Source organism: Anabas testudineus, chromosome 15, assembly GCF_900324465.2.
Source record: "Anabas testudineus chromosome 15, fAnaTes1.2, whole genome shotgun sequence".
Lineage (NCBI taxonomy): Eukaryota > Metazoa > Chordata > Actinopteri > Anabantiformes > Anabantidae > Anabas > Anabas testudineus.
The window spans coordinates 11,622,930-11,647,366 of NC_046624.1; the positions used below are offsets into that span (position 1 = coordinate 11,622,930).

Consider the following 24,437-nt stretch of genomic DNA (forward strand, 5'->3'; position numbering starts at 1 on the left):
CTGCCTCCTCGGGACATTGCTCAAGCCTCTCCAAATATGAACTATTCAGTCTGGGTAAAAATGAAATTGAAACCTCACTGCAAGTCACAGCAGTATGAACATCCGCATCAGCTCGGGCTAGGAAATCTTATCTCATTGTAAAATTTGACAGTAATCAATCGTCTGAAATGTCATTTTTCAGTTTCACATTTCTGTGATAATGGAAATCAGTACCAGTAATGTCCCAGTGGGTGAAACCTTAAATGTGTTAGCTGTGAGTGTGTATGCCTGCCAACAGATGTCTGAATACCTGATCCCAGCAGCAAGACATCCAGCTACCCAAAGGGACCAATCATTTTCAGCAACCTGTCAGCTTATTAGGGTGAATATTCCTCCTGCTTGGTACAAACAAGCCATTTATTACAGAACCAGGTGTAAGTCCTAACATGTGTTTTTCCTGGTGCAGTGAATGGAAAAACAGATCATATAATATATAAACAGATTTTTAAAAATGATGCGTAACAATACTTTTTTCTGTCTAATCTGAGGCTTTGCACTGGGTAGTTAATCTTTCTTTATTCAGCATCCAAGCTTCACCTATGTCCATTTGGTATTTTAGTTTAGTTGCTTATAATATGGGTAATTTGCAGCAATTGTGTGCAGAGATACACCCTGGGTACACTGAATGTCAGCAGAATAAATACTTGTATTATGTTAATTACAGTACAGTAGAAAATGACCACACATTAAAATAAATTAATGTCTTCACATTGTTTACTGAATGATTCTGGGTGAGTATCTTTCTGATAAAATTTAGTTGTTGCATTTATTCATTCAGATCTCTCTACTGATTTTATGGCTCAGTTTATTCTAATGTGATTTTCCACATTAAACATGTTTATTTCATTAGCCAACCCTTTTCTACAGCATATCTCAGGCTGCTCGGAGGTTATGAGGTAATCACAGTTTGCTTTGAGCGCCCTGTAGCCTCCACACTCTTTTGACTTCTTGCTCTGTGGTGTTCAGCACTCTAAACACATTCACATCCTTTGTCTTTTCAAAGTTCTGCAACAATCTGTGGAAAACAGTCACTGGGATGCTAAAGTTGAGGTGTGGGTAGGTCACTTTGGCAGCCAAGTCTCTTGTATTGCTGGATACGATACCTTAAAAAAAAAATAAAAATTATTATTATTATACTCTACAGACAGCAGTCTGATGTGCATAGCTATTTTTTCCTCTACTTGTGCGGTGCACTGTTATGGTTTTCTTTTTAAAGTTTTTTGTGGTCATCATATGCCCCCCACTGATCAAAAACAGTCCATGATTTTGGATTTTCTTACCAAGCAGCTCTCCTGAGCGCATCCGCACCACAGCACCACCACTGGCTCCTGCTTGTACTGCACAAGTGGTCTGAAGCATGACAGGTTGGTCATTTAGGCTGATGTTTTTAGAAAGGACGCCACAGGTCAGCGATGGACCACAGATCCGACCCAAGCCACCATATGCCACCACAACTACAGATTCGCCTGTAGGCAGAGAAAGCAAACTGAACATCAATCTACTCTCTGTTACAGAGTATGATGCAGGATGTTAGTCTGAAACCGTTTTACTGTTTTTACGAAACATAACTGAATTCAAACCTGCATGGAAACTCTGAGCTATTTGAGGGGCCACTGCATCTGGGACAGAGTTTCTCAGCTGCACCACGGCCAGATCATAAGGTGAGGATGCTTTAGTGGAAAAGAGCACATCACCCACAGTATCATGGACTCTGTAAAAACAAACAACAAGCATTACATATTTGGCTCCATTGGTGCCAAATCAGTACAAACTGACTAGAAAGATCACCGCTGCTAAAAAATCACTTAACCCTGAATTTTTGCTCAGACAAGGTTAGAATTGTCTGTTGTTACACAGAAGGCAGTAGTTGTTAATATGAGGTCTCCAAAGTCTGTGTTAATCAGGTAAATATGTAAAACCACAGATAACACATGATGTCAAACTGCATACGACTTATTTTCTTAAAGATAATGTATGTAGTTAAAGTTCACGTTCATTCTTTCTGTTGTAACCAGGATCTAATAACTTAAGAAAGAAAAGTCTCCAAGCTGGATATACTCAGAGATTAAACGAATGTAGTCAGTGATGAAGAGAGATGATGAATGTACCGCCACCTGTCTCTGTGATGGAACTTCAGGGTGACTGTCGACTTCTGATTGACAACATGCCGGCAGGTCACAACCAACTGACTGGTGACTACAACCCCTGAGCCCCAGAACTGTCCACTGTCCACAAAGCACACAGTGGGGTATTTAACAGCTTTTGATTCAAGGGCTGTGTTGGACTTGTGGAGACCTGCCTCTCCCAGAGGGAGCCTAACCTCTTGGAGCAGATCTTGGGCACTTGTGCAGCAGATCATGTTCTTGAAGATCAAGTGGACAGAGCAGACTAACGTGAGGCCTATCCACTCATTCGCTTTCCAGCCAAACGGAGACACGATTAGCCCAGCCAGACGAACACTGTCCGTGCCTTCCACCACAAACACTCCTCCACCTTCTGTGCCTGGCAAGCAGCGTGCATCAGTGAGGATGACAGCGTTGTCCTCTCCAGCGAGGTTACTGATGATACCTCTGCTGAGAGTGCCGATGAAGAGATCTAGACAGAGGGAGCCGAAAGGTGAGCCACATGCAACAACCGGGCGGCCCTTCTGGAGAGATGAGCTGCTCAGCCAGGGGATGGTCCTTAAATGTGGACTGCTGTCGACCACCACACTCGTCTTAAGTACAGCAAACCAGCTGAGGAACTGAGCATCCCTGAACAACTCCTCGTCCTCTTCTTCACCATGGAAACGCCACTGGTCAGCCTCTTGGAAAACTGCTTGGAAAGCCTCTTTGAACTCCAGGCAGTTCACCAGCATCAGCAACTCGGCTGCAACTTCCTGTCGCCGCGTCGTTTCGTTTCTTGAGGGGATGAATGCTTCTCCTTGTGCGCACCGGCTGGTCTCCAAATGTCGCTGAGCAGAGAAGCAGACTCTGATTTTTAGTTTTTTACTGAAGCTGTGTCGTGACATGAACCTGTGTTCTGTGGAGAGGGGGTCTTTTTCTCTAGCAAAACGTGCAAATGGGAGGCCGGTACATATAACAATTCCACTTTGAGGATGGGCGATAACTCCGCTGCAACTTACAGCTTTGTTTGCCGAGAAAGCCTCTGACACCTGAACTACACAGCAACATCTCTCCACCTCCGTAACCTCCATTGCGTTAGGAATACAGATGGACTTTACCCGTATGTTGATAATGGAGTTCAGCAGATTGTAGACACATAAAAGTTATTAAAAACAATCACAGTGCAGGGTTGAGACAAATATATGAATATCCATGTGGGGCAGACTGACTCCGACGAATTCAACTAGTACCGTCCAGTAAATTTCCTTCACTTCACCGTTTAGCAACTTCAATGGCTTCCAAGCTTCCTGATTGTGTCTGATTGGACAACGAAATCAAACGACGCCTGGTGATTGGTCAGAATGCCACCCCGACCAGTTCTGAGCCAATGGGAAAGAAGGAGGCGGGGATATATTAACCCTGTTGCAACACGCTGCATTCCCTGATGGACTATTTTCTCTACAGCAGCTGTTCATTTTGTGACACTAATAATTCTTTTTTAATTATGATGATTTCTGAAACACACAAAATCAAAATATTAAGATGCAAAAGGGAGCATCACTCAACTAACCTATTAACTATGTGTAATGAGTTTTAATTGGAAAAAAACCCGGTTGTTTAAATTGGTAAAATGTGAAGATATTTTTTTTTCAGCATTAGATTAGAGGCATAGAACACTCAAATAATATATCTCCACACTTGCTTGACCTTATCCATTTTAAATTATAACATACTATTAGAATTTATATATTGTACTAATACTATAGTATAATTTAAAAATCTTTGCCATTACTAGGTCACATTTTCCCATTTAAGATAACAATAATGAAAAATGAGTCAGACAAGAAATATTAAAGATTGTCAAAAATATTTATGTTGTTTAAACTTTGCACATGTTATGTATTAACAATATGAAGTACCTCTGATAACAGATACATTACTTAAGATCTTTAAGCTTGTTGTAACATAAGCAGAGTCAGTTTTTATTATAATATAAATAAGATTTTATATACAAAAAATCTATAATACCCCACTTACAGGTAATGTCATGCACACATTTTGCAATATTTATTTTTAAGCCAGACTCAAGTACTCTCATATTATTACTGCATGTTGAGAGCAGCAACTAATCACAAAGTACTTGAGTCATTTCACAGCAGGTACCCATCAGGAAAACAGGTAGTTTGGCAAGTGTTACATCGCCTGGCTGTGCTAAGTTAAGTAACACATACAGCAATTATTTAATACTAGTAATAATGCACCTCATAGAAAAATGTCTGTTAATGCACTTGTGGTCACATTCATATAATTTCTTTGACAGTAGCAACTATTCTGTTCTTGAAAAGTAATGATATATGAAGACTCCCATAAGTTTAAAGAAATATAATAAATAAATGTATATAATGTTTTATCTGTGTCAACAGAGGTTTTTAATCCTCAAGGAAGAGTAAGTTGAAGCAACGAATGCTAACCAAATTGACCTTAACTGTAAGTCAACACCAGGACCTAAAAATAAACTAGGTCAGAAACTGGTTCATGACATGTTCTATATGGCAGACAGAGTTCCCTACAGCCTTTAAATAAAGGTAAAAAACACAGCATGAAGATTATTCTCTACCCTCTATCTGAATAATACAGATTGATGATTCAAAACGCATCATTGACTTGCTGTAGTATGACTGAAATAACGTACATATTTCTTTGAAAGCATCAACAAAACTGGATATATTAACACAGAAACACCTTTACAGATTTCCTACTGGCACAGTGAAACACCTAAATCTAAATATAGAATATTTAACACATTATATCTTGCTACTGCAGGTAGTTTTGTGTGGAACATTTCTTTGTGTGCACAGGCAGCACTGTAAATCTGTTACGGCTATAAAAAGAACACCAATCAGTCAATATACTGAGAGAGCCAGCGGAACCCATCTCCATATCCTTGTCTCTTCAGCACGCTACACATGAATACCTCCATGGGCCTCAAATTCAGCTCTTTTAGAGATACATTGCCCTGTAAAAAAACACACACACACACAAAACAAACACAGCACAGCACAGATGTTAATCTGTAACACAAACATTTCAACATCCTTTTCCATTGACATGAACCAAATTTAATCAAGATTTTAATCCTATACCTTTCTGCATTTTATTAGACAGAGGGGACAGCATACTGTAATGTGATATTTTTGTAAAGCTGCGGCATTAGCAGGTTTTAACAAGATTTACACCAACAATGAAAAACTGGAAATAGTGCCAAAGCTTATGAGCAGCATACTGCCCACCACTCCCACTGTATTGACCAGGAGCAGTTGTGAATTTGCCAGTTCAGATTTGTATTAGAAATACATGCACCCATGTCGTTGTAATAACACTTTTCATCCTTGCTGAAAGGTGGGTCTGGCCTTACTGTTTTATTATGCAGTGTTGTGTCACTGAACAACCAGGCCAACAAGGACACACATGTATTAAGTACTGAAGTCATGAAGCAGATAAAGGAAACTGTTTAACAAAGCAAAGATGCAGTTTTAATGTTTCTACAACTTAAACAGTGCACAAATCTTAAAAAAAGACATGACAGACTATAGCTTTCAATCACATAATTTGATCACATGTCCATTACCTTTCCTGTTGTATGTCCATGAAGACCAAACATTCCTCTTAGTGCATCCTCACTGATGGCTTCTGGACGATCTATCTTATTCCCAAGAATGAGAACCGGGACATTGGAGATGGTTTCATCTGTTAACAGGGCCTGCAGACATAAAGTGTCATTATTTTCACCAAAGAGACAATTTCTCCAAGTGAAAGCTCTAAATTTATTTGTTGTGTGTTGATATTTGAGGGAAATACTTATATTTAACTCACATCCAATTCAACTTTAGCCTCTGCAAGTCGCTCATGATCAGCACAATCTACCATGTAGACTATACCATTTATGGCTGGGAGGTAGTTCTTCCATATCCTACGTGCTATTGGAGCCATACACTGTCAGTATTCATGACATTTATGGAAATACATCATTACAACATTCCAAAAAAAGTTTCAGCAACACCTTTCTACCTTGTGTATGACCTCCAAGGTCAAAAGTTGTAAATGTCATCCCAGCTATGGTCAGCTCCTCAGATGCTGAGGGCAGAGGGAAAGCACTGACTTTAGGTAAGCAATAAAGCAAGACACACAAGTCAGATTGTGCAACTGACAACATGACCAATCGCTGGATATACTTGGATGCAGAGTTGGCACATGCTGTCCTAGCCTGTCATCTCTGAGCATGTGCAGGAGAGTTGTTTTTCCAGCATTGTCTAGTCCAAGAAAAACCAGCTTGCCAGTCTTTTTGTACAACCCTGATAACATGAAGAAAACAAACAAAAAAATAAATAAATAAAGGATTATGTTTCAGTTGCTGTCTAGAATAACATGATGAGCTGAAGGAGGATGACTGAGATCAACCCACTGGGAATCACAAAAACCGCGCAGCTATTTTTAAATTCAGTAATGCCAATAACAATACAGCTGTATTTTGACACAATTACATACACAGGTATATAGATAATACCTAAAACAAGATGACCATCTGCACAGTTAGGAAGATTTGGGCTGGAATTGGTGAAAACATAGAAAAATAATACTCTTGTAGTGAGTCAAGATAACATATGCTCATCTGTATTGTCTATGAAGAGGTCCACCTTAAAGTATAAAAAAATAAATAAAAAGTAATAAAAAACACTGTATGAGTGTGATGCTTTGCTGTGCTGCTTTACTTTACTGTTTCTACAGACTCACTTTAATTTTTATTACAAAATATGGGTGGAGTGCAGTTGGCCTCAAATAACCCATTTTGCTATGACTGTGTGAGAATACATTTATTTTGTAAGACAAAAAGTCTTTTTAATTATGCTTGATAACATTGGTGATCTTCATGTACTCTACCCAATAGCTGCAAGACGCTGCTGAAGCCCCTGTAGATCCAGCCAAATATAAAAGACATTTCTCTTGACTACCTGTAATAAAGAAAACTGAATTTATTTATTATGGCAGTTTAATGCAGAACACCATGATGTACTCATAAGTATTCAGTTATTATTCAATGTTCAAGTTGGTATCTGACATTACATGAATGGGAGGTAAATGGAAACATGCTACAAATGTTAAATGTACAAATGTTAAATTATTAGCAACTACACAGCAGGTTATCAAATAAGTGTAATGTACTGTTACAAAAGGGCATAGTTGCATCACAGAATCTAGTACTGAACTCCATTGTTGATCGTTATTCCTGACCCTGGATTACTCTGCTGGTATGTGTAAGCTCTGTGAAATCACACAAGCTTTAAAGCACTAAGGAAAAAGGAGGGCAAACTGAGCAAAAAACAAGCTTTAGATGATTTTTAAATGCTCGTTCTAAGAGTTGTCTCACCAAGTCACACTGATCTTCCTCTGACTATTTTTATGACAGGTTGTGGCAAGGACACTTGAGCTCAGAAGTCAGCCCCTGCTTCTCTCTCTATCTCTCTTTCAAGCACACGTACACACACACACCTGTCAATCTCTGCAGAACTTGGTGTTCTTGTTTCAGTGAACAGTGAGACCATCACTGACTAGGCCCAGTTGTTGAGTACTTCATCAAACATTGTTTCAGCTGGGTCATTTATAAACACCTATATCCATATATATATAAAGCATTGACATTTAATTTATACTGTATGAGCATGAAATAATTGCTATTACACAACAGGCACTATATATTTAGGCCTCACAAATGTCAGCCATTTCACAAATGTCATCGGGTTTCATGTTAAACACAAATTTCCCTAAACAAATAGGCATAATTAACGCCACAAAACACGACAGGTCGCTAAACTCATGACTGAGCAGATCGACAACGATTGTTCCAGCAATTTCACAGTTACTGCCACAGTTCGGCTACTGCCACATGTAGTTACTAAATACCGACATCAGCTGTCAGAGAGTAAACAATGATAAATTTAGTAAACACCGTGAGCGCGGAGAGAAGTCCAGAATGACAGCAACTTTACAATAAGAGGAAAGTTTTTAAACAAGCAGAAAACAAGCTTCAAATGGAAATGTGGGGACTGGAATTAAGTATATTTAACAGAAAATGTGTTGTGTTACCTGGGTCTGCCGAATTTAAGCCACTCTGCGCTGCTGTTTGGTCCAGATCTGACCCGTCGACTGACTGAAGCCCCCCCAAGTTTGACAGTTAGCCGGAAATACGTCACTGGTGGGCGGAGTCGTTCACAACCCACTGATGATTTTATTATAAATTCATTTTTAGTATTAATCTGTGTCAATGTCTTATTGTGCGTCTTTGTCTGTTTATTATATTTAATATATAATTCATCACCATATTCATGTTCTAGTCGTAAGTGTGTTCTGGTAATAAATTCACTGCTCAAGATAGTCAATTGGGTCCCAACTGACCACTGATCAAAGCATTTCGTTTTTATACACAGTACCGACCAGAATATCAACAATCAATAGAAAATTAAGTTTGGAGAGAAGAAAATACTTGTACCAGCTTCACAAATGTGAAAATGACATGTGATTTTTTTTTCTGTAGGTTATCAGTACACTCTTTGCTTTTGTTTACAGTTGTTAGGTTGGATATTGTTTTCACTTTGAGCTTGGTAATAATGGCAGTTTTTCACTATTTTCTCACTTCTAAGTCACTCACCATTATATTTTATAGTCAGAGGTATCTCTAACTATGATCATATTTAATTCATCCATTATTTAAAAAGGTTATCTTTTGCCCTGTGTAGTCAAACATTTAATGACATTTTAAAATCTATTTATTATCTTAAGGTGAACATGTTACTAAAAGGTAGTGTAGGGCACTGGACACTAGGTGGTAGCATTACTACAAGTACTGGACAAATCTATATATTTCACAGCTTGGGGCACAAAAAAGAAGTCACACTTTGGTGATAATTTAACCAGGAAGCTTTATTAAAGCAGTTCAGAGTGTCATACAGGACTATACACAGTACCTGTACTTTGTTTATGACAGCACATCTCCAAAGAGATCTTTGTTAAATAAGTGAAAATTCATTGGTCAAGACATGAGTATGTTTTTTGATTTTTCTTTACATTATCTATCTAGTCACTATCTCACCATCGACAGGACAACAACTAACCCAGACCCAAGCCTCCACGTCCTATTCTGTCATCCTATTGGTTCCTAATATAAGACCATCTTCAAGTTCTCCTGTGTGAAATGAGAGTTTCACGCTGAATCACTTCCTCTCATAGTAGAACCATGTATCAACTGTAAATGGAGAACAAAGTTCACAGTGAATCTCACAGATTATAGAAGTTCAGAGCAAAGTTCAGAGATGCAATTTGACATATATAACATTAATGATACCTGATGAGGGAATAGGTTCTTCTTTTCCACAAGGACATGTCTAAAAATAAAGTGAAACATCAAGTTATGAAATAATATTCCAAAAGGAATGCGGTCTGGTGTTGAAATTTCTGTCTTACTGCAAACAGGCCTAAAGCTTTACTTACTTCACCAACGGCAGCTTTAGCTTCATCCGCTGAGCAACAGTAAGAGCTGTCACTAGCTGAGACGCACGTGTTTTTGCTGTATCACATGATAAGATATAGTCATTCATAGTCAAGACTCCATAAAATTTATACATTAAATGCACCTGTATGTTTTTCTGTTGTCAAAGCAGTAACGGAATAATTACCAGTTCAGTTCACCAGCGTTGGTTTGCTGGGAAATGAGGGCCTTCCAGAAGTTGTGAGTACTCTTGATTACTTGAATGGCAAAGTCCTAAAACACATAAAAATTGTAAAGTTAGTGGCAGGCAAAGTATTCACTGTTAACATTTCTGCAAGAACAAAAGCTGAATTCTAATTACGTTTGAGTTCTTCAACTTCAACTTCCATATCTTAATCGCAGATTTAAAATATTGTATGTAAAAACTGCAATTTAATGACAGCACACTTTCCGACTGAAGGGCAAGTTGACAGTGATAAAGGGAGAAATAAGCTGTGCTAGCTGGAGACCTTGTCTTTGAACTCCTCATTGAAAGCAAAGCGGTTCTCTGGTTTCCCGTCTGGCACTTTGTACCTCTTGAACCAGTCAACTGTGGCCTCCAGATATCCAGGTTTTAGACGCTGGACATCACTGATGTCTAAACACAGACAGGGGAAACAAAAAAAGCGCAGTATGAATGCTGCAGGGCTGATCAGATGCTCAGAGGAAATAGAGGAGCTTGAATAAATTGAAGTGCTTACTGTTGAAATTGTTGGCTTCAGGGTCCTCTACATTGATTGCAATTACTTTCCAATCAGTCTCACCCTCATCGATCATGGCCAGGATCCCAAGTACCTTCACTTTGATTACCTCCCCACGAGAACACACCTAGCAGCGACATTTCCATTTGTTTGTTTTTAGCAAATACAAGTTTTGGCAGTTTTATGCAACACCCATGATATTATATACACAAACAATAAAATCATGTATCACCTTGTAACAACATTTATGTGAAATGACTGATCTACTGTACATGAAAGACTAAAAATCATCAGCCGCTGTTGTACCTTACTGCCGATTTCACAGACATCAATGGGATCATTGTCACCACAGCAGTCAGTGTCTTCATCTTTGTGGGCAGGATCTTCCCATGTCTAAAACAAAACAAAACAAAATCAGAGAAGAATTAAGACAAACAATAACATTTGCTGTTTGTCATTTTAGTCTTGGGGCAAACATCATTGCTGTTCTTTGGACAGAAAAAAACTAACCTGTGGGATGGCTCCATAGTTCCATATGTAGCCTTTATGTGGGAAAACATTTGCAACATATCGCAACTTGCCCTTCTTCACATCTTGCTTTATTGGGTTTAACAGATCTTTTGTAGCAATCTGAAAATAAAGTATAAGGAATTCATGATGCCTTGCTCCAACAGGAAAATATTGAAATATATTTTCATTAAATAAACTGATGTTTCAAATAAAGACAGAGGTAGAAATGAATGCTATGAATTATAATTTTAAATTCATACTTCCATCTTTGCATTTGTCCATCTTGGTACTTCAACAACCATGTGAAAAATGTTCTGCGAGAAACAAAACCAACGATTATTGTCATTCAATTTTTCCTCATACAGTATAGGACACAACTAAAGATGGCACAATTTTAAATGACATCATGTAGCTATGTGCTGTATCTCAATTTGAGTTGCAATTTATCAATAAAAAGGATTAATTGTTCCAGAAAGAGATAAGATAATATTTGCTTCCATATAATCCCAGGAGATACTGACACAGCACTGAGAAAATAAAGAGTAAAGGCCATTGCCTTTGCAAATAGAGTATGGCCTAGTTCTACTGGGGAGAATTACCAACAGCAGCTCTATATCATTTTCATTCAATGTTCTTTGCTACAGAACTTTACATTCACAGCAGCACTGTTGCTGAAATTTGACCAGTGGGTGGATTTAAAGACTACACATTTAGTATTTGCTCATTGTATGGGGTGAAGGTGGCAAGTGCTACTTTACCTGACTCTCATCAGCATATATTGGTATGTCGTGGAACGGTGAGATGTACTTTCCTTCAGCATTTTCTATGAAACAGAAGAATCACAAAATGAGCCCAACACATAGACACAAGCTGCTATTTGTGTGTGCGTCCCACACCGGGGAAAAAACGTCATCACTCCCCATGGGGTGAAAAGTGAACACACAGGCATTCATTGCTGCTTACCCTCACTTTTGGCTCTGGGTGTGCCGGTATTATCTTACTAAAAACCCTACTGTACTGATACGCGTCTACACTCTGTCCAGTCCATTTAAAATTTCAACATCAGTGACTTGATCATATTAGATACACAGATACACAGACACATAGAGAGTCCTTTAGTAATCTCAAAGGGAAATTTAAGTGTGCATGAGCCATTTCACACATTCAGGGAAGATAAATCACAAAACAATGCTATGAACTGTAAAAACAAACAATGGCTCATTTATAAGATTCTAATAGCAAACAACGAATAATCTAAGGGCACTACCTACAACAAGGGCTTTATTAATGGGTTATAATCAGAGAGGGCGTTGTCCCAAAGAGTCCAAGCCTTTATGATTTTATGCTGTATGACGCGTTTAAACACCTTACGAGATTTCCCGGAATAATCAACTTCCTTCTACCAAGATCAGCCAACAACACCGACGTGTTATTCCACAAATCCTGCCATGTCTTGAGACACCGGTGTTACCCCGCAGAGCCGGCAAAACCTGTCAGCGCAAGTAAAATGGTTCAGACTGAGCCATTATGAAGAGCTGAACGAAGAGGAGCCAGATTTGCACTTTGCAACATGTCCACACTAATTTATCGAGGCGGTGAATGAACTATTGATTGTAGCTTACGTGAATAAATGACACGTGGGAGGTCGCGGCTGGCCTGTGGGGTTCGTGGAGAGTCCTCCAAACAAACTTTAGTGTTTCTACTAATTTTCTACTTACTGAAGAACAAGCGGTAGCTCAGGGAGTTGGGGTTTCCCCTCTCTTCTACAGTGAAGCTCATGTTTGGAAGCAGGTTTGTTCTGTCTGTGTCTGATGGAGGATGACGGCGGAAGAAAGGTCTACGCTGGGTTGTGGGTAGTCAATGGTGGGGAGGGAGAAAGGGCACCGCGCCTGCGCACTGTGCCAGTGACGCGTTCAGGGAATGTCGGAAATATCTTCCACTCATATAGGATGGGGTATGAAGCATTTTGTCATCTGGTATTATCTGGTAATATCAGTTTTTTCCAGTTGAGTTATTTAATTTCCTGTAGATTTTGTCAGTTAGTGCCACTCCCTGCTTTGCTTCAGCCAGCCCTATGAAATCACAAATAGGCTGCTTATAAATACATTTCATGCTCTAATGCATATACTCTTAGGTGAGGGCTTAGGAGCCAAGCCAGAAGCTGTTGGGTTTTTTTCCAGTCTGTGAAGATACAGTGATTATTGGTTTCATAAGCCTCAGTGAATGGAGAGAGAGATGCACAGAAGTGGAGTTTTAAGGAACTTTTAAGCAATATATATATATATATATATAAAATATTTAAGCAAAATATATATAATAGGTGACATTTCCAAAAGTTTTGAAAATAATGAAAGATTGGATGCTGGGGAAGAATTACTGTAAGAGATTCTGGATTGAGGTGTGTTTTTTTTACTAGTCAAGGCTTAGCCACAAAAACATAATCAATTGCCAGTTATAAGTGACGAATTAACAGTATTCAACATAGGTTCCCAAACTTTTCCAAGTTTATAAGTGGTAGAGATGGCTGATAGTAGCTTTAGAAATCAAAAACAACTTTAACATTGTTTCAAGAGATACGATCTGAAAATTGGCTAGACAGAAATGATTTAAGACTCAACGTCATGCTCAGTCTGTATCATCAGAAGAAGCTAAGGATGAGAAAATTATTTTGTAATATAAGAATATAAGTAATATAATATATATATACGCTACTGGAAAAGTATACAAATCCTGAGCTCTATATAATATGCAGATAGCTGTTGGTTTCAGCTATAGTATCAAAAGCAAATTCAGGATTAGAATCTGTTGCTCATGCTGATCTAGCATTGGACAAAGCATGCATGTCATCTAGTACATCTCTTGTTGGATGTAAAATGGTTGAAGATTGTTAAAGGATTATAAGTTAACACCTTTGTTAGGCTTCATCTATTCTAATGAGCATCTTTTGGGTTGCCAGGGTGTTTACAATCCTCCTCCTCTCGAATTTCATTCTAGAGCTAGAAAAGCTCATCACTGTATCTCAAAAACCCTTTTACTACTAATACTGAAATAATAATGTGTTAATAGCAAAAACTAGCCACACTGACACTAATTGGATTTTATGTCCACATATTCACATTCAATTAAAGCATCACTTTTTGTTGCCTTTATATATGTTTTTGGTAATTAAGTCTCTTTTTCATTACCTTCATATATGTCTTTGCAGTGTCTTTGTCTACATTGGGATTATGATGTGTGGTTTGTTTTGTTTTTTGTGGTTTTATCTCTTAGATGTCTCATATGTTTTTCTTTTTGGTCACTTTATGTACTTATGGCAGTCAAGGCAAGTTTGTTGCCATGTGAGCATTTTTGGCTCTCCGGGACCATGTCATAATTTTTCACCTTCTTTTATAATATTCAAAAATCAATAAATAAATAATTAACTTTCACTCCATTAATGGGCTTGCTAATCCAATCACAGGGATACAACCACAAGGCAGCATCACACATATAAGCGACTACTTGGAAACTAAACAATAATAATAATAACAATTGAAGTGACACTTTTATAGATTATGTGTCCATATTTACATAAATAACTAATTTATTAAGTGTATCTGACTAAAGTGTCCAACAACGTGGTTAGGAGTCCTCCTTCACTGTGAATGTTGCTGCCCCCTCCCTGACTTCACATCCGCCCGCAGCTTGTCGCGCTTCCTGTCTTGCTGAGGGAGGGGACGGTGCTGACGGCTGGGAGGACGAAAGGAGAGAAAAGAAAGCTTTTGGGAAGACAAAAAAGAGTGGGGTACGGCCCGGGTTTCCACCGTCCGTCGGGAAATAAGCACCCCAGTTTTCTGTAGCTGCTGGATTTGTCACCAAATCGGCGCTGAAAATGTCGACCAGTCGTCAGCTTAGCGAGAGCAGGGCCATCCCGACCAGGACGGTGTTCATCAACGAAACAACGCAGCTACCTCATGATTACTGTACCACCCCTGGAGGCACTTTATTCTCTACCACTCCTGGAGGTAAGCAGGCTCGCCCGTCTGCTTCTATCATATGTTTTCCTTTAGGAAAACCGATTGAATATTCGCTTCTTGCGATGTCTACTCTCCCACTACACCTTCCAGTGGTCCTGTCACCGTGGCCTAGGCTGCCTTGTCATCCTGATCAAAACAAAAACAAAGCTAAGACCCGCCTCTCTGCTCTCTGCTGCGGCCTGATTGGCTCGTTTGCAGCGCAGAGATTCCGATTAAATGCGTTTCTACCTGCTGTTGGGGCCTATTTAATAAGGGTATTTACAGGATTTGCCGTGTGTTCTTCGCCATCCATGGCAAAGAGGATAAGCTGGAGCTGAAATCAAATATTGTACATGCTCTAGGCAGGTTTGGTTATGATTCATTAGTGCGTACATTATAAGGAAGTTCAAGATCTCCAGCAAGAACTATTTGTTACAGCAGAGCAGTCATCTCCACACTGTGTTCAGCTGACATGTAGTTATAGTAGGATACTTTAATCATTCATCAGTTTATTGAATAAATTCTGCCTGCAACCTGTCAGAAATGGTTTGTGACTGGAGACTTGAACGCCACTGGAGGGAGAAACCACAGAAAACTCTGAAATGAAAGTAAAATTAAAACGTCATATCCAATGCAGACATTTTGATCTGTCACACGTAGCTGTTACTCAAAAAAAGTGATTGCTGCAGTGCATAGCCGAGACATTTATCAAGAAAGAAAACAACCTGTACTGTAAAGGTAATGGAAAAACTCATAAAACTCAATAAGCAAACTTGTCAATCACATGCACACCATGGTGATCCTAAAAGGAGAGCTTTGTATCTTCTGTGTGTATGAATCCTGACAGTTTGAGCAATGTTTAAATTTTACCCAAAACATGTTAATGAAAAGCAACTCTACCCTTCTACTACACTCCTACAAGACTATGACGCAGAAAATCTGACTTTGAGCAAGTGCTGTCATGCTTGGCTGGCTGGTCCATGTTCTTTATTATTCACAGTTAGTTTTCTGGGTCCGAAAATGTTATTGTCAGTTCAACTGAGGCTTACGGTGCCATGTAGGAAGCCCAGACTAAAGCTAATATGGATACAGAGTTTTATCAGCCACATTTAATTATAAGAAAAGAAGATGCTTGCAGATAGGTTGATTATCATAATTCATAACTGATTTGAGAGCACCCACATTAAATATTTCTTAAAAAGGAGAATAAGTAACTGCAAGTTACTTATATGTGTCCTTTTGCAGGAACCCGGATCATCTATGACCGTAAGTTCCTATTGGACCGACGTAATTCTCCCATTGCCCAGACACCCCCGGCTCACCTTCCTGTCATCCCGGGAGTGACCAGCCAAAATGTCCTGAATGAGAACCGGAAGAATGAGGCCAACAACCACATCAACAACCATGATGGAAAACCTACAACTGGTATGAACTATGTAATGCAAAACCTATTAAATGGTGAATACATGACTTATTATTGCTCAAAGTCCCTTATGTATTTAAAGTCTCTCTTAGGAAGATTTTAAGCATTTCTTTATCATAGAAACCTATTATAACTCACTAAAAGCCTTGCAGTGCTTTGACCATGAGTAACTAATATTACTCATGGTCTAATCCTCAAACTGCTTTGTAAGAACCAAATTAGCTGGAGGAGAACAGCTGGGTTATTTTAGCCTTATATCAGCAAGTTATAGTCTGAATTATTTAAGCTACGTTTGTCTGATTAGAGTAATATTGAAATCAACCAGCTTGGTACAGACATGTTTCAAAACGTTCTCTGCCTTTCATGTTTGTTTTTAAGGTGATGACGCTCAGTTTGAAATGGACATCTAACTGACTGGAACAACACCAGCAAAAGCAAATGACCTGGCATCACACGTGCCAGTGGCTTGGCTTGTGAAAACCAATGTTGTGAGCCCTCATGGCAGCCATCTTCGTTAGCTCTCTGTCTCGCTGCTGGATGTAATGTGTGTAAACCATGGGGTATTCAGTTTATCATACATACAGGTACAGTGGAGCCAACTCTGGAAACTAGATTTATTTAAATAGGTTTCCATGGTTACCAGTCACTGTACAAATTAACAGCCACACAACGAGGAAGCGGACCTGAATATTACGTACTCAGACACATTGTCTAATTAGTATATTGCAGTGCTCATTTTACAGCTTTCAGAGTCAGGATGCATAACAGAGCATTTGGTAAGGTGTTAATTGGGCAAGTAGGTGGGAATTTTTAGTACCAGCTTTAGATTCAGTCAAAAGCTTTGATATTCATCATGGTCTTTGGTTTTAAAAACTCATGTAAGCATGTTATTTAATAGTTTTGTTTTTTTTTCTTTTTTCTTTTTGGAACTACTTGAAAGGCTCCACAATCTATTATTGGTTGTTTGGTCTGTTTAGTTTTCCGTAGTGCTATGTAAAGGGATGCCGTGTTATTTTTATTTCCTAATTAGCTAAAGATTTCATGACATTGCAATATTTTAGTTTCCATTATCAAGGCATAAGCATATATGACTTTCCAATTTTCAGGGGTAACATCTTTTAAATGAGTTTTAGACCATGATTTAATTGTTGCGTTATCATCCAATAATCGTGTCCCCTTCATTATTTAAATCCAGCAATTAGAATCAAACAAGTAAGGTATAACAATATGAAGCTATTATGACATTTTGTTAACATTTTCTCCTGCCAAGACAAGCTTGAAGATCAAGTTTACTGGTTTGTTGTGTTGGCAAGAGCTTTGTGCTCAGAATTTGATTCCGCGTAATACTTGACTACATCTGTCAAGTGTCTTTGAATATCCAGACCAGATAAACGTTTATAACAATGTTCAAATAGTTAATATCCCAATGTTACTTTTTGGGTGAAATACATGGCAGTTTTTGAAAAACTTGAAATAATCCAGATGTTTTATATGCATTTTATTTTTTAATACAGTTTCTTAGTATTGATGGTATTTGTTTGGGTATAAGCACCGATGAGCCTTTGGATTCGTTAGAAGGAACCAGAAAACCTAGTTTGTATCAGGCTCGATAGATGCTGTCCCTTATTCTACAACTCTTTCCCCAGTGCCCTTAATCCATTTTACCTTGTTCTCTTCATGTGTCATGTCTACCCATGCCTTACTTTAAAAGAAATGCAGAAAATACAGGAAAATTAGGTTCTTTGTCATAAATTTGTACTTTCCAACAGATGTTTATTTTTTCACTGAATATTGAACGGGTTACATTGTACTTGGCAAGACAAAAAACTTTTTTTTTTGTTTGTTTATTTTTGTTTTTACACAGTTTCCTTCCTTCACTCAGCTGTGAAATTTGAAAGATGATGGCAAACACTTTAGGATTCTGAAGTGGTTGAAATGGGCATATTGTTAAAAGTGTACCACATGCTCACTTAGTACCAATATTTTATTAAACTTTTTTTTTTTTTTACACTACCACCATCAATATTGTCCTTGTACTCTGTTTTAGTTGGAGTGCTGAACTTGGCAAATATAACATGACGTTTTCCATCCAAAATTCATTTATTCAAGTTTGTTTTTCTGTGTGACTGGAACCACTGAATGGCTGAAATGATGTCTATCAAAGATTTCTTTTCCCTTTTGGCTTTGTGATTAACTCTGGCCATGTTAGGTGACAAATACATCAAGGGGTTGATACAACTCATTTTACATTGCACATTTCTGGTGATACAACTCTTTATATTACGGCATCATGATTCAGATTGCAGATTTATTTCAAATCAGTTTGGTTTGACAATGAGGGCTTAACATTGTGTGTTGAAAGATTTGAAACAAACTTACTGTAACTTTCTGTTGAGATTTTGAATAACTTTATTTTAAATGAAACTCCAATGCCAGTGGACACTGTTGCTGCAAGATCAATAAAGTTCCGTAACAAAAAAGTAAGATGTGTTTTTAATGGTCTCTGTTTTGTGTACTTGTCTAATTTGAAAGAACACCAGACCTTTTCCCCATGTTTCTACTACTCAGTCTCCGTAATGCTGTTTCATGTTGTGCAAGACTGCAGAGGCCTCTTCCCACATCTAAAATGTCACATCACAGGTACTTATTAACATACTAAAAATAAAATCTCTCTGTAAGTAGTTTGTTTTATTTCTCTCAATCTCACTTTGGCATGTGACCTTAGTATCTTTCTTACAAAATGCTACATGTGAATTAATAAATGTAATTTATTAAGCAGTGTAATGTATGAACATACAACCCAATGCTTCACAGCAATGTAACAAAAAATGGCCATGGAGGTAATGGTTAAGGTGGTTAATGTAGATTCCTGAATAGAGTTTTTGAAGCAGCTCTGATGGGAATTTTTTGTATCTGCATTCAAGCTGTCTCAAACCTTATCTGCTCACCTGCTCATCTCACCTGATGAATGTGGAATGGAATTTAGACCATAAAACACGTCCTTTTAAAGAAGGGCTTGAGTCAAAAATGTATTCCTAAATAACGTTGTGCTTTATTTGACACAATGCGAATGACACATGAAAAGCAGCTGATTAGTGTAGTGGTAAGCCTGTTGCAAGTGTGGGAGACTGGGGTAAAAATCCCTTCTGTGGCCTCCCTCCAGTACATGTCATAAGGCAAGATCCCCTTGCACTTATCTGCCTTTGCCTTGTATCTCACTTGTAAGTTGCTTTGGATAAAAGCGTCTAGCAAATTATGAAATGAAAAATGTGGAACCCGGTGTTAATAGAGCATAGCAGAGGAGCACTCGTTGGTTACTGGGTGTCACATTAAGAAGGTGCCCTGTATAGACTGCTATTTGCACATCTATAAATGGTAGTTATCTCGATACCAAGGGGATGTGTAAAAATATGCTCTTGGCATTTATGATCCTCCTCTGCTAAACTGAATGCAGCAGTTCAGGCTAGAATTTGCAATCCTGGCGTCTTGTGGATAAAAGAGGAGCTGGAGTTGGTGATTGCCTCACGTTAGTTATATCCTATACTGCTGGTGGTTTGCACAAAAATATACACCCAAACAGTCCCAGTCCTTTTTTTTTTTTTATGATTATTATTTCAAAATGCTTGTGTTTTAGTCATAAGCATTTGAAAGTTTAATACAATTAATGTTTTATTTGAGCCAAGAAATAATAAATTTCCCCTGAATGTCCTGTTTCTTCATGCTTCTTCATGGAATATATTTGTTTCCAAAATGAAATAATTCTTTGCAGCTTATCCGGTTGTCTTCTAATTTGTTTTAGCGTTTTTACGTCAGGCAAAACAAAGGGCGCCCACTAAATTTTTTGCAGGCATTAAGCCGGTCGCCCGCTGGTCCTTCCTCCTTTTCTACGTCCCTGAGCAAGCCCGGCGTCAAGATGGTGAGTCTTGTGGCCAAAATTACAACTCAAATCCGTTCAGCATCGAGACCATCAGTGCATCGACTCACATTTAATGCTCACAGATTGATCATTAAAGTCTGTTGTACAATAAAATGTTAATATTGACGTGATCCGAAGCTGTCTGATAGTAAATTCAGTGCCCCCATTGAAATGCTAGCCTGACTCTTCTAAGCAACGTTACACGGTGTGTTTACCTGGTTTCATATGGTCTGCAGAGTTTGTACTTTGTGTTTTGAGGATTTGTAATTTAGTCTAGAACGTGGTTAACGTACATCATTTCTGAGACACGTACTACAGTATTTGGACGGAAAATAATAGGTAATTTGGAGATATGAAGTCGGTTTCTAGCTGCTAACGCTAGCATACGCTACACTGCCTTACCCAGGCCCTTATTTTTAGGCGAACAGAGATGTTAAACTATCTCAGTGCTTCTCAGATGGAGCAATGTACACACTGGAGTTCAAAACCTAAACGGCACTGAGGCAGTAGAAACATTGGTTTTCACGTTAGTAGTTTAACGTATTCTGTAAGATAGCAGAGATGCTAACAGGCTAATATGTAATGTGTCAGGACACAGGGACACCTGGTTAGGAGAGCTGTTAGCCAGATGTTTAAACACCTTCTTTGGGTCCAAGTCTGAAACCTATTAAGAAATTTTCTAACAGTTGAACTGTTGCATAATGAATATAATGTTATATCATTTGTTATCTTCAGAATGACACTGTGACGGTCAGAACCCGCAAGTTCATGACGAACCGGCTGCTTCAGAGAAAGCAAATGGTAAGGGTTCAAATCCTGCCTCATGTTCACTGTGGTGTTTTACAGCATCTGTCACACATTCATTTTGAACTCTGTGGTACTCTGCAGGTCGTCGATGTTCTGCATCCTGGCAAGGCCACAGTCCCCAAGACTGAAATCAGGGAGAAGCTCGCCAAGATGTACAAGACCACTCCTGATGTCGTGTTCGTGTTTGGCTTCAGGACTCAGTTTGGTGGTGGCAAAACAACAGGCTTCGCCATGGTGTACGACTCCCTAGACTATGCGAAGAAGAATGAGCCAAAGCACAGACTGGCCAGGGTGAGTTAATTATTTGCCTCGTCTGTTTTAATGCTTAAATAGACTTATTGGCGCAGCTTTTTAATGCAGTGTTCATGAGCAGATCTTCACTAAACATTTTTCAGACTAAGTAGGTAGGTAGGTTCAATCTCGTGTTCTGGATGCAGTTTTGTCAGGAAAGGGTACTGTCCTTGTTTATGTTGAGACTCTTATCTCCCTCATAGTTGTCCAATGCACATAATGGTAATGGTAAGCACTTAAAAGTTGAAAGGTTCGGTTGATTAGCCAATTTGCAAAATATCAAGTGGGTTATTTGTTATATACATTGTGAGTTATGTGTGATCCATTGATTATTTATTAAAGGCTAACCAATAATGGTGCAGTACAAATCATTAATGACGTTATGCTACAATCCTTTGTAATGTAATGGAACTTTTGTCTTGAGAACGTAGCATGTATTCATAGGCTATACAGAAATTGCTACATATCTTTGAAGACAGCGTGTGTAAGCCACTGGGGTGATGCTACTGGTTTAAATTTAGAGTGTGATTATTGTGAAAGCATGAATATAACCTTGTGAAATTAATTTTTTGTTCATATGTGTTTCTTAGCATGGTCTCTATGAGAAAAAGAAGACCTCAAGGAAACAGCGCAAGGAACGCAAAAACAGAATGAAGAAAGTACGAGGCATCAAGAAGGCCTCTGTGGGCGCTGCTGGCAAAAAGGTATTGTGACATTTTGTATCTTTTTCATTTGAACACTCACTGATCACAGTAATGGTCCAGCACAACTCTGAAATAAGTATTCCTTTGGGCCATCGGGAAGTATTGTCATTCATTATTTCAGCAAAGATAATGGTGGAAGGCTTTTTTAGAAATAGTGCATTTTGTTGTTAATTTTCATTGCACACTTATTTTCCAATCCTGTTGTTTTATGATTTTTGCACTTTTACTGTTTTAACTTCCTTTTGTCATGTTTTCAATTGTATTGAATGTTCTTCTGGAACTGTAGAAGGTAAATCTTGTATATAAATAGGCTAACTACAGTGTGTAGGTGATGGATGCTAGCTTACACCTCACATTAGACCCTCACCTATCAACAAAAGCTTAATATTTTTCCCCCTGCATGTATGTGATACATCTGTGATGGACCACTATGAAACAGTTAGATCTACTGGTTAATGCTAACCATTCCTACTCCTAATACTAATGATCACGAGTTGAATCTGATAAATAGTAATGCTTTAGTCGTGTTCTTGACACCTGATGAACATAAGAATAATCTACCCCCAATAAAGCAAAATACTGTACAGCTCATGTACTAATCTCCTAGTGATGTTAAATTGACATTGTACCATCTATGGCACCAATCCCTGGTCTAAAGTCAGCTTACAGATCTGCGTTACAAAGCACAGCTGGACTGCATTTATTACTATACAGTTGCATTTGTAATAGCTGTAATAATAGTGTAAATTATTTAGGCTATTCATCCAATTCATTGGCTTGGTGCTAAACATGGTACATCATCTGTGAAGTTAAAGTAACAATAGGTCAAATTAGGGGATATTTTCTTTCCTTGTTTTATTTTCAACTTGTTATAAACATTTTGTTTCGTCTGTTCTTGGTTTTGCTACCCCCGGATTTCTTTTGCAGAAATGAAGTGTCAGTGTGCAGGTATAGAAGCAGAATAAGCATGGTGTGCCTTTGTGTTGCACATCAGAAGTTGATAGGCCTGAGCTGTGCCATGCATGTCACGCCCTACTTTTCCCTGCAGTTTATTGCCTTAAGTGTTTCTCCATTTTTCCCATGTGTTATAGGTTTCCCCTCTACCCAGTCCTTTGTACCACTGTCTCTGCTGTAATAGGCTAATGTATTAGGCTTTGCCCACTTTGGCTTACATTGACACAAGTGCTTCAGATGTTCAGCTAATAGATGCAGACTTTGAGTGGTAGATGGGCATGTGGATTGTAGTGTGCCAACATGTAATTCTTTCACTTTGTGTTCTCTTGAAACCTCTTAATTCAAAACAATGTTTTAACAAAGTTTCAAACTGTGGTGTTCGGGTTAAAGCAGTTTTATCAAGAATCCAGTCTCTAAATTTGCACTCCTAATTTTAGATGACTCATATTGTCATTAAGTTTTTATTTTGGTTCTAGACTCAAACTTGGATTAAATATATTGTTTTCTCCTTACAGTGAGTCCGGACAGCCAGGGAAAATCTCCGCGCTCAAGATGTTCTTGTATATTGTCATCAAATAAAGTTTGGAAAAAATTGGAAAAAATCTCTGGTCATCGGGTGTATTTATTTATTTATTTAAACAACCATTTTCTGATGCCTTACTTTGAGTAAAGCAACTAATTCTGGACTTTTTTTTTTTTTTTTTACAGTGTCTCTTTGACACAGCAGTTGTATTTGTAGACTTCTAAAGTGTTCACAAACGGCACACAAGGCTTTAACATTGCCTTTTTAAGGATTGTAGGCTGGATTACAGTACAGTGTTTGCAGCATTTCTAAATAAAATTGCACGACTTTGTTTTTAGTGACATCTAGTGGTTTGGTGATGTTACTTAAAAACAACCAGTCACTTACAGATTTTGTTTTGAACCATTAAAAGCTGTTATTTGTTATGGGGATTAGTGATGTAATTCAATTTCTTACTGGCTTAATACAGAACCTTTACATTTTACAATAAAAGAAATCAAGACTTAGCAAAAATTTAACAGTTTGTTTTGCATAGAAGAATTTGCCTGTAGTAATCAAAATGTCCACAAGAGGACTCCCTTCACTGAAGAAATGTCAATCTTATTAGGACTGACTTAAGTAACTGTTTCTTAATGTGTTACCTTTATAGTGATGTAGTTACCAATACATCCTAGAGGCAAAGTGTCTGAATGGTAGGAATACTCTGCCCAATTCTGTGGACATTTGCCTGTTTATAAACACAATTTAGAACAGAACAGATATCCCTCTTTGCAGCTTGACCTTTTCATTTAATTTGCATAGAAATACCCTGAGAGAGTGCGTAAATGAAGTGATTAAAATGCCAGGGAATAATCTCTCCTCAAGGTAACCCGCTCCTATCCCACCCAGTG

The 24,437-nt window shown here is 38.3% G+C and overlaps 5 protein-coding genes across 6 annotated transcripts; 2 read left to right on the plus strand and 3 right to left on the minus strand.

Annotated features, from left to right (window-relative positions):
- Positions 1 to 540: 540 nt before the first annotated feature.
- tysnd1 (trypsin domain containing 1) lies at positions 541 to 3,415 on the minus strand. Of its 2 annotated transcripts, none has more exons than XM_026355433.1 (4): positions 2,154 to 3,415; positions 1,620 to 1,750; positions 1,320 to 1,505; positions 541 to 1,142 (listed from the first exon to the last, which is right to left on the minus strand). In XM_026355433.1, the coding sequence occupies exons 1-4, from the start codon at positions 3,233 to 3,235 to the stop codon at positions 940 to 942; spliced, it is 1,602 nt and encodes a 533-aa protein (XP_026211218.1). In that variant the 5' UTR covers positions 3,236 to 3,415; the 3' UTR covers positions 541 to 939. The 2 variants fall into 2 exon arrangements, with proteins under 2 accessions (XP_026211218.1, XP_026211217.1); XM_026355432.1 differs by having other exon boundaries at positions 2,148 to 3,415.
- Positions 3,416 to 4,005: 590 nt separating this feature from the next.
- sar1ab (secretion associated, Ras related GTPase 1Ab) lies at positions 4,006 to 8,371 on the minus strand. Its single transcript, XM_026355435.1, has 7 exons — positions 8,286 to 8,371; positions 7,083 to 7,153; positions 6,377 to 6,496; positions 6,213 to 6,278; positions 6,018 to 6,121; positions 5,773 to 5,904; positions 4,006 to 5,160 (listed from the first exon to the last, which is right to left on the minus strand). The coding sequence occupies exons 2-7, from the start codon at positions 7,138 to 7,140 to the stop codon at positions 5,044 to 5,046; spliced, it is 597 nt and encodes a 198-aa protein (XP_026211220.1). The 5' UTR covers positions 7,141 to 7,153; positions 8,286 to 8,371; the 3' UTR covers positions 4,006 to 5,043.
- Positions 8,372 to 9,098: 727 nt separating this feature from the next.
- Positions 9,099 to 12,816, minus strand: ppa1b (inorganic pyrophosphatase 1b). Its single transcript, XM_026355434.1, has 11 exons — positions 12,653 to 12,816; positions 11,693 to 11,757; positions 11,195 to 11,248; positions 10,935 to 11,054; positions 10,731 to 10,817; positions 10,425 to 10,551; positions 10,194 to 10,321; positions 9,872 to 9,957; positions 9,687 to 9,762; positions 9,541 to 9,580; positions 9,099 to 9,441 (listed from the first exon to the last, which is right to left on the minus strand). Exons 1-11 carry the CDS (start codon positions 12,711 to 12,713, stop codon positions 9,410 to 9,412), a joined length of 876 nt encoding a protein of 291 aa, XP_026211219.1. The 5' UTR covers positions 12,714 to 12,816; the 3' UTR covers positions 9,099 to 9,409.
- A 1,806-nt stretch (positions 12,817 to 14,622) lies between these two features.
- eif4ebp2 (eukaryotic translation initiation factor 4E binding protein 2) lies at positions 14,623 to 18,836 on the plus strand. The gene is made up of 3 exons (XM_026356387.1): positions 14,623 to 14,938; positions 16,175 to 16,354; positions 16,731 to 18,836. The coding sequence occupies exons 1-3, from the start codon at positions 14,806 to 14,808 to the stop codon at positions 16,760 to 16,762; spliced, it is 345 nt and encodes a 114-aa protein (XP_026212172.1). The 5' UTR covers positions 14,623 to 14,805; the 3' UTR covers positions 16,763 to 18,836.
- Positions 18,837 to 19,186: 350 nt separating this feature from the next.
- On the plus strand, positions 19,187 to 23,626 carry rps24 (ribosomal protein S24). The gene is made up of 6 exons (XM_026354293.1): positions 19,187 to 19,192; positions 20,152 to 20,268; positions 21,004 to 21,069; positions 21,157 to 21,366; positions 21,957 to 22,070; positions 23,540 to 23,626. The coding sequence occupies exons 1-6, from the start codon at positions 19,187 to 19,189 to the stop codon at positions 23,540 to 23,542; spliced, it is 516 nt and encodes a 171-aa protein (XP_026210078.1). The 3' UTR covers positions 23,543 to 23,626.
- The last annotated feature ends 811 nt before the right edge of the window (positions 23,627 to 24,437 follow it).